At 33.7% G+C, this 10,491-nt stretch overlaps 1 protein-coding gene across 2 annotated transcripts in view; it reads left to right on the forward strand.

Moving 5' to 3' along the window:
• Positions 1-4,299, forward strand: part of FAR1 (fatty acyl-CoA reductase 1) — a gene marked incomplete at both ends in the record, with an annotated part of 50,846 nt that extends 46,547 nt beyond the window's left edge. For both annotated transcript variants that reach the window (XM_084229009.1, XM_084229008.1), the window contains 2 exons: positions 2,464-2,591; positions 4,137-4,299. In XM_084229009.1, the coding sequence (XP_084085135.1) occupies positions 2,464-2,591; positions 4,137-4,299 (291 nt within the window). The remainder of the gene's footprint in view (positions 1-2,463; positions 2,592-4,136) is intronic.
• Between the last annotated feature and the right edge of the window lie 6,192 nt (positions 4,300-10,491).

A 10,491-nucleotide genomic window follows, 5' to 3' on the forward strand; every position in this document is an offset into this window, starting at 1 on the left:
TGAAGAATGATTAGGTATTTTCTACAACCATTGTATTACAGAAAGTCATTGCTCTATGTAGTCTCATTAAAACTTCAATCATAATTGGTGGTGGTTAAATAAAGTTGTTTCATTTATAATATAAAGTACTTGAGAGTGGTAAAGATATTTTCAAAATGTTATTGAAATGTTGATTTTTCTCTTTAATGTCAGTTTTAAAGAGAACTTTGACCTCTTTCTTTGCTGTTAACATTTTGAGAAAACTACATATTTTGCACTTGTTACTTTGAAACTTAAACTCTTTGTATGTATTCCTTTTGGGATTGTTTCAAGCATTTTAGTGTACAGAGTATAAATTAAGCAATTTCTGTAGCCTCTTAATGATATATATAACCTTAAAATACTTTATTTTTTATATTAACCCTTCAAATATTTTAGCTGTGATTAATAACCTAATATGGTTGTTTAATACCTTAGTTTTGTATTTAAACCTCATAATTAGAAGTTATTTTGTTTAGTCTTATTTAAATTTATATTTTCCAGTGTCTTTGCTAACAGATATTCTTTTTAGGATCATTTTCTTTCTGTCTGCAATATATCCAGAATACCTGAATATGATTTAGTGGGAGTCAGTTATTAATACATTCTCAGTTTTTAACTGACATGTCTCTTTGTTTTTCTCATTTCTATAATACAACTTTAGCAAATTAATGATAGCTTTTTTGATTATACTTTCATCTCTGTCTTACGTTGTTGCTATTGAAAAGTTAGTGTAATTTGCTGCTGCTTTACAGATGATCTATTATTCCTGACTCCTTTTCAGAATCTTTATATTTGGTATTCTACATTTTTAAAAAATTATCTTGTTTTGTTTGGGCTTCCTGGACCTGAAAGGTTTTTTTTTGTTTGTTTGTTTTTGTTTTTTAAGCAACTCAGGAAAAAAATTAATGTTTCTTCAAATATTACCTCTTCATCATTCTTTTCTTGTGAATTGTTAATATATGACATGTCGTTCTCACCTTTAGCTCTTTTAACATTAATTTTCATGTTTTGTATCTCTTTGTTTCTGCCTGAAAGCTAGATAATTATTTTCTGTGGCACTCTGTCAGCTATGTCTAAACCACCCAATTAAATTTTGGGGTTCACTAATTATATTTTCATTTTTAGAAATTTAGTTTTTTTCTGAATGTCATAGACATTTCTGAAATAATCTTCAGAATTTTTTCCTTGAAATATTAAACAATTGTTTTCAGTTCTGTTTCAATAATTCAAACTTGTAAAGGTTATGCAACATCTGCTTTATGTAACAACAGCTTTCTGTGATTTAGACTAGGACTCATGGTTCGTTGTTTCTTTGTTGCTTTGACTGTAAATTCATACTCCTTGAGAGTTTTTAAGGGTAGTTTTTCAAGCCTAGATTGAAATTGTACTTTACTAGTAAGGATTTGCTTTTGCTTCTGCCAAAGGCCTAGTGAATCTTTGTATCATCAGTAAGGTGGCATTAGCAAGCCAGTACCACTTTAAAATATCTGATTAGGTTTTTAGCATGACTTGATGAATTCAGGCCTTAAATTGGCTGTAGAGCTGGTTCTTGATTACAGTGTCTCAAAGGAGATTTTTTTTTTTAATTTTCCTTGTGCTAGTTTCCTTTCTCTTCACACTTTTTAAAACAATATAGCTAAAGTTATATCACATAGTTTGAAGAAGTTTTAAAAAATTATTTAAAATTTAAAAAATTATTTAAAGAGTACTTTACTTTCTGTTTTTCATACTGAGCCTTCAAAATCCAGTATGTATTTTTATAATCTAGCCCCTCAGTTCAGAGTAGCACATTCCATATGCCTCATAGCTACATGTAACTACACGATTACCATATTGGAAAGATTTAATTTTTTAGTGGTTCTCCGATAAGTCCTCAAAAGTCCAAAAGTATGGTGTTTCTCTGCACACTTCTATGTGTAGTGGGTTTACTACTTCACCTTTGCTACTAGACTATAGCTGTATGAATTATTATATTTCTGCAGGAGTGTTCTATAACAAGACTTAATTTATGGGACCATAGGCTTTTTTGCCTGCACCCTCAAAAGTAGGTTTAAGTTACCCAGTGTCCTGCTGATAATTTGAGGTTGAAAGATTTACGACTTTTGTTGATTGTTTGCTTTCTCCCTTCCTACCTCCACTCTATACAACACATACTGCGCAATGGATTATTAGAAAGTGAGTATTCAGGTGAAGAAAAGAACATTATTACCCCAAGAAGGTGCACTTATGCCCCCTCCCAATCACTGCCTCTTTTCTACTCTAACATTAAATGTTTTTTGTTTTACCAATTTTTAACTTTATATAAACAATGTTATGCAGTAATTTTTCATTCTTTTGTTGGTAAGTTTTTGGAATTAACTTTTAGGAAAAGTAATGAATTTTTGACTAGTTGTAAAAGATATTACTCAAGAAAGTAACCATTATCTTTTTTGTTTTATGTAGACCTTTAATATCGATGTAAGGCAATTACATTGGGCAGAATATATAGAGAACTACTGCATGGGAACTAAGAAGTATGTATTGAATGAAGAAATGTCTGGTATCCCTGCAGCTAGAAAACACCTGAACAAGTAAGCGTTACATGGGTTTGACTTTGTTTTGTTTACCTTATGAAATATTGCACTTGTGTTTTTTTTTTCTTAGCTGGTAGAATGAAAGGCATTTCTAATACTCCCTAGAGAAAATGCTTACCTTTGGAATTAAACTATAGTAGTATTGATTTAACCTAAGATTGTTGAAACTTATTTATCAGTTTATAGTGTTCCTAAGCACTATGTGCAGGTACAATTTAGTTTTAAAAAACACTATTATTAGGCCTCCCGTGGCGCAGGTGGTTGAGCACAGTGATGTGAGGCTGTTCGTGGCCTCTGTAGTGCCTATTCAATCTCCGCCCAGCATTGGAGCAGGCCACATGGTGAGCAGACCTCTCCGGTCTCGCCCACTGCTCCCTTTAGCAGTGTATTTTGTCAGTCTGCCTGTTCCGTTCCCTGCTCTATCTCTGGTGAGTCCTCTCACCCTCCCGTGCATCTGGACTGTACCCCAGCTCTTGTATAAATAAAATAAATCTTTTTTAAAAAAAAATCACTATTAACTACTGCAAAGTAAAAAGGTAGAAGTATTTTTAAATTAGAGGGTTCTTTTTTTTTAAACTTACACAAGCACACCTTTAGAAGAGGAAAAGATATAGTAATACATCGTTCAGCATAGAACTTTTTGTTTATAAAACAATTACAAATATTCATTTAGTCTCAATATAAAAGTAATACATACTATTTTTTTTTAAAAAAAATCATCAGAAAATAAGAGGGAAAAAAAAATGACTGTTAATCCATTATCCAGAGACACAGTTAATTTTAAGTAAGTTGTAGTGTTTTTAAATACAATTTTTATATAACACTTTTCAGAACTTTAACATTGTTCTTCTCATGCCTCCACACTTTAAGGCGGCTTAACTTTAAGAGGCTTCACAGGGCATCTAGTTTTATAGATGGAAAATTGAAGCTTAGGGAGGTTGTGTTTGTTTAGGTCATAACATGTGTAAGCAGACTGATCTTTTGACTTCTAAGTTCTTTGATCTTACACCATTTCTTTGAATACTGGAGTCCTATCTTGTATTTCTGTTGAAGATTAAGGAATTTATGCAACATTATTGTGTGTGTAAAGAATTATAATCCTATTTCTAATACCACTGAAGAACATAAAACTGTTTTGAAACCTGAGCAAGATAATGGCTTGTTATTGTTTGAGAATGAAAAGATTCTCCTATATAGTGCTAGTTCCATGTTTCATTCTTGAATGATGTCTTTTCCAGTTGGCCATTGATCATGTGACTGTCACCTGTAAATGAAGTAGTAATTTCACTTGTGTAACAGTGATCACTTGTCATCTATCGTTAATGGAGGGTGATGCATTGTTTGATGCATTGCTTTCCAGACTCCACGTAGTTAGGTTTGCTTGACTTTTTGCTAACTTTGAATTAAGGATTTCTAATTTTTAACTAAGCTTCAAATTAATATGAATTTTAAATTTGATTAGATTAAAAACTAAGTGTTATCTTTCATCCAACAATATTTTATTACAAAAAATACTAATACGTATCTTGGCTTACTTTCCAGGTTGAGAAACATACGATACGGTTTTAATACAATCCTTGTTATCCTGATCTGGCGTGTTTTTATTGCAAGATCACAAATGGCAAGAAACATCTGGTACTTTGTGGTTAGTCTGTGTTACAAGTTTCTGTCATACTTCAGAGCATCCAGCACTATGAGATACTGAAGTCAAGAATATAGCATTAGAACATCTATGCATATGGTGGTCTAAATGCACAAAATGTAAAATGTACTTAAGTCATCTCACCTTTGTCAAGACATTAAACCATCTTAGATCGGAGTGTGGAGTAAATTATGGTACATCTTATGTAACATTTTAATGTTTATGCTCATAAAACCTAGTTAACACACTGTGGTATGCCAGTTCAAATCTACAACCGCCACCAAAACCATGACTTAACATTTTGAGCCCTGGGTAAAAGAAATGGGGGTTGAGGGTAGGAATGGGGAAATATGAACACTGACCAGTTTAACTGTGCAATTCTGGAACATTAATTAAAATATGCCTTAACATATAGTAAATTTCTAATTCTAATATTTAGTGGAAAGGAAAGCATTTATTTGGGCAGGAATATTAGCTCAGTTGATAGATATTTGACTCTCTAGTGTTTGAGTTTTTTCATCAGTTGAAGTAGGTTTTGTTTACATTATAGCCACACTATTTTTACATCATCTTATAAGTTATTGAGTGGTTTCAAACATGAAAAATACGTTCTCGTTTTTCTTCCTCTGTTTAGAATCTGATGCATATAATTTTTCTATAAATAATCAGTTTTCCTAATCAAAAGTCTACATATTATTTTGAAGACCCTCCTGGATCTAATTTGGTTTGAGAATCCTTATCAACAAATGCTGTGTTTTTCCAAGGAAAATGAAAGTGAATTCAGTAAGACTAGTTTCAAAAATAATGGAAATACATTTTTCTTGTCTACATTTTGACCAAATGAAAATACTATAAGATTTTCTTCATGTTTTGAAGCTGGAGAATTTCTTGAGACTTGCAAGGGTTGGGAGGCAAGGATTCACCATACTTGTGCTCTCCTCCATTTATATAAATCTTATTACTAGGTTTAAAAAGACTTATGCTGTCTTTCTAGTAAAATCTGAAAGTGCATTATTACAGAAGAATGTATTTGTAGGTAGCCATAACATTAAAGAAATGTTCTTGTGTATAAACACATAACTAATTTTTGACTTTGAGAGCTGAATTCCTTCAAGAAAAATAAAATAATGCATAACATAATGTGTATAAAATTAAAGACTTTATTTACATGCCACGCAAAGTAGCAAACAGTTGAATGAGTTTGAAGATACCATTTTTTTTCTGCATGTGGTTTTAGCTTTAGAGAGAAATACATTATAGAAACAATAGCCAGAAACTAATGTATATTTTAAAAATACTTTATAATTCCCTTTAATCCTTAATAGTATTAACTATACTGTTTCGGTATACAGTTGGTTTAATAGACTGATCAATATAACATGTTCTATTTTAGTTGATCAAATTGTACTATATTTAAATCAACAATGTTGAATATATTTAATAAATAATGAGGTCAGTTCACAATACAAAAAGTTACATAGAACTTTACATCTCAATTTTCTTTGTCAATTTAAATGCAATGTATAAGAAGTTTATTTTGTTATTGTGAAAAAACTAAATGTAGAGGAAATCACCTTCTTCTATGTAGGTGTGAAATCTTGATAAGGAAAAATGCTTCCATTGTTGAAGCCAGATTTTCTGTAGTAAAACTTTTAAACATTATTTTAAAAGAAATACGTATACACACACACACACACACACACACATTCTTTAGAATGATACTAATGTATCTGGTCCAGGACCATCCCTTGTGTAAAGTATGAGAGACCATGGCAAGTGTCAAAAAATGGAATGAGTGATGCCTTTCATTTAAAGTGGCCCATGTAATTAACTGTTGATGCTCTCTACACTGAGTATTCAGTTTCTTCTAATACATTTCCACGATGTGTTGAAGACATGCTATGATTTTTATACATCTGCCGGATAGACTTAGAATCAGATGAGCTGCCTTTGTGTCTCACAAAAGAATCAGGTACAACTTCAATGGACACATTAAGTAGGTCAGGAGTATAATGTCTTCTGAACTGTGTCTTTGTCCTTGTAACCTAATTTAGAGAAATGCTGAGAGGGCACTGCAGTTATAGCATTATTGGTATGTGTGTGTGTGTGTGTGTGTGTGTTTAGAATTCTGTTGAAAAGAAAGCTAATATGAATAACTTAATATGTCATTCTGGAACTCAAAGTTCTAAAATTAGTATAAAAAGTGTAAGATTGTTAATCCCCACAAACTAGACTTTAAGCTTGACTCAAATTTAAAGAGTTTGGAAATTATTTGTGTCATTCACTAGACCCGATTTTAGTTCTGTTTGATTATATTTTCTACACAAACTCAGTTTTTAATAGGATGGACTACTAAATTAAATATTTCTTTTAACTCATTTGATAGTTACATTGTATAACACATTTGGGGTTTTTTTTCCCCCTTTCACTCTTGATTTTTATGCCTCTGTCAATCGTGACATCATTGTGAGTATATTTAAATTTGGCTAGACAAGATTAAGATCTTCTGAAACTCAACACAGAGAAGCATGGCAATGTGTTCTTTGACTAAGGGTGGTATGAAAATAAACATTCTTTGAATCTGTATAATAAGATTTGGAAGCAGGGAGGAAAAATATCTTATTTTTTGTGTGTATGTTGGAATTGGTTCAGGGTTTTTGCTTTTTGTTTTAAATGTAAATTGATAATCTTTTATAAGAAGTAAGTAGAAGCATTATTGGGTGCCTTTGTTTGTAAACCAAAAAGTAATAAATGAATCCCTATACTTCCACTATAGTATTATTGTATTTTCACAATAATTATCCTGAAAATTACTCATGAGATATTGTGGTTAGAATTACAGAAAATAGCCTGTCACTTCTTACCAAATTTTCAGGTTTACTCATTATTTCTCATATCTTGTTTTAATTCTAAGTCTTTTACACAGCATTTTAGGGGAAGTATATTAGGCAGGATGAATACTTTTTGTTAAGGTATTCTATTTATGCATTAACTGGAATGAAGTAATTTTTCTGTTTTCTATAAAAGTCCTAGGAGATTGCCAGGGTGTTATTAGACTGCAGCTACTCTCCTCCACATTAATGATCATTAACTTATAGGTACATCTTCAGCAATTTATTAAGTACAAGGGATCATTCATTAGTAATAGAGATTTACTGTAAAAAAGGAGAGTACATCAGGCTGGGGTAGAGTATGACTTCCCAAGCATGCTCTTCTAGGCTGACTCCAAGTCTGTACTTGAAATCATTAACATTGACTTGCTTTATTTGAGAAAAACTCTAACTTTTTGCATGAGAAACTAGAGACAGGAACTTTTGCTGCATAATTTGATATAGAAATAACAATCTGTGATAAAAGAAATATGAAATATTTTCTCATTGAATTCATGTTTTTGTCTTTAGGATTTTCTAGTATAGAATGAATCTTTCTTTCTTTTTTTTTTTTTTTTATGGTGGTACTACCCTCTTAAGTATAATCTTTGCTACCCTTAAGATTCCCAAATAAATTCGTCTTTGTCAATTGAGCATAGTTGTACAAAATTGTTAAATAATTTCTTTTATTTTTCTTTATTAAAGAAAAATTTGACTAAAGTTAAGTTTGATGTGCTCCTTTGCAAGTTGATAGCTCTAAAATACACTTATTGGAAAAATATCAAGCAATAAATATGAGTAATATCTTTATTGTGAGTCTGAATGTAGGAATAGGGCTTTTTTGGTGGGTCACAAATATAATACCTATAAGAGATAGAGGGAAAAAAAAACAGTGAAGACTTCTTATGAACTAATTAGAATTTAAAAGCAAAATATTTACCTTAAATGTAAATAAAGGCCTTATTTACCTTAAATAAAGGCCCCTTTTATGAAGCTATCTGCAGCCACTGTGGCATGAGTTCAATCCCGGGCCTGGGAGCTAACCCACCCACATAGTGCAACAGAACTTTCCTGTTGTCTCACCAGCTGCTCCCCTCAGCAGTGTACTTCAGTCAGTCTGCCTGTTCTGTTCCCCACTCTGTCTCTGGTGGATCCTCTCACCTCCCATACCTCTGGCCTGTACCCCAGTTCTTGTATGCATAAATTTTTTTTTAAGTCTCTTCTAGATATTTAACTTAGTTTTCATGTTAGGTAGTCATAGGGATGAATTTTATAGGGTTGGTTTTTTGTTTTTTTTTTTTTTAGTAACTATAGGGTGTTCTTCAAAGATGCTTTGGAAGCAGAATTCTTTTATTTTCTGCTGTTGTCTGGAAAACCTAATTCTCTTTTGCATAAATCTGTCAAGAGTTTCCCTTCAGTTTTTGTAAGCAAGGGATAACTAGAAAATACTGGATTAGGGAACTACATAAAAGTGTTAATATTTGATAGTCTTTATATAGATCATATGATTCAATGTAGTATTAGAGCTGCTTTATTGGTGTTATTTTTTAACAAGCACACTGGAGCCTAAACATACAAATGAATGTAGTTTTATATAAATTTTTTTTTTTTTTTTTATAGAGGCATGCTTTATTTATTTGTTTGCTGGTTTGTTTGTTTGTTTTGTTTATACATGCACTGGGTACAGTCAGAAGTGCGGGAGGGAGGGTGAGAGAATTCACCAGAGCGGGGAGCAGAGCAGGCAGAAGGACCGAAGTACACTGCTGAGGGGAGCAGCGGGCGGCAGGAGAGGTCTGCGCGCCATGTGGGACCCTCCTCCGGTGGCCGGGGAGCAGCCGGGGATTGAACCGGCGCCGCAGAGGCCGCGCGCAGTTTCGCAACCCAGCGCTCAACCGCTGCGCCACTGGGGAGGCCCGAATGTAGTTTTATATAAAGTATTCATCCCAGGATTGTGTATTTATTTCATCAGTACTTGTTTGACATTTAGTACCTAATTTTCTACATCTTTCACAGGTCACTATCATTTTTCCCAATTTTGTTGTTCCCAATTTTGCACCTTTTTTTTTTTTTTTTAAAGATTTATTTATTATTTATACAAGCACTGGGTACAGTCAGAAGCGCGGGAGGGTGAGAGAATTCACCAGAGCCAGAGTGGGGAACAGAACAGGCAGACCGATGAAATACACTGCTGAGGAGAGCAGCGGGCGGCAGGAGAGGTCTGTGCGCCATGTGGGGCCCTCCTCTGGTGGCCGGGAGCAGCCGGGGATCGAACCAGCGCTGCAGAGGCTGCGGGCAGCTTCGCAACCCAGCGCTCAACCACTGCGCCACCAGGGAGGCCCCCAATTTTGCATCTTTTTTTCATTATGGAATAACACTAGCAGACATTTGTTGAGCACCTACTATGTGCTGGAATTCACTTTAAGCCTTTTACATCAACTCTTGTGTGTCATAAAGGAGGGCACCTAGATTGCCCATATTTTATAGATGTGGTAGCTAAGGTATATGACATTAGTTTTTACCTCGTGTTACACTGCTGATGCAGAGCCAAGATTTGAACTCAGGTAGTGTAGTTCCAAAGCCCATTATACTTGCCTACCATACTATTACTACAGCAACACAAGTATTTCTGACTATTCAGAAAGGTTCTCTGACATGCTGTTGTATTAAAATGCCTTTATTGGTTTCTTCATTTCTCAAACCCAGTCTATTTCTTCATTCCCAAACCTGTTCAAGTTTTGAGTACCTGTTATGGGTTAGATGCTTATGTTTTATTTTGCAATTATCTGTATCACCACATGAAGGTTCTTAGTGAGCCAGACCTAAGTATGCACACTGCCTACCCTTTAGGATTTTTAACATACCATAGCTTAGTAAACATAATTTTTAGTATAACATGTAAAGAAAGAAAAAAACAAAATACTGAAAGTAAAGAGTTATTTACTCTTAGTATTTTAGGGGAGGGCACATGCAAACATGGCATTTGAGTTGTGGTTTTAAGTCTGGGAGAAATGCTGGGTTAGGGATGCATTCCAGGCATGGAGAATGGAATGTGTGACGACTGGGAAGTGTGGGGAACAGTGAGGAAATTTTTTGTTCTATAGGGTAAGATGACTAAGGAAAGATGAGCCAGTAGTGACTAAGGCAGCTGGAGCTAGTAAGGACCTTTGCAGGCTCAGAATTCAGTTTAAACAGGAATGATGAGTGGAAACTCACTCGCGATACCCCTCGCCGAAGCACACCCAATTCCTATTGAATAGGAGTAGATTTTGGACTTTAAACCTAATACATTTCTTTTTGAAATGAAGTCAATTTAAGAGAAAAGTCTACTGATACAATGTCACGGTCTTTGAGAGTACAAATCACATCAGTGTTTAAATACCTGGTC

The sequence above is a fragment of the Talpa europaea genome, assembly GCF_964194135.1.
Source record: "Talpa europaea genome assembly, chromosome: 1".
NCBI classification, from domain to species: Eukaryota; Metazoa; Chordata; class Mammalia; order Eulipotyphla; family Talpidae; genus Talpa; species Talpa europaea.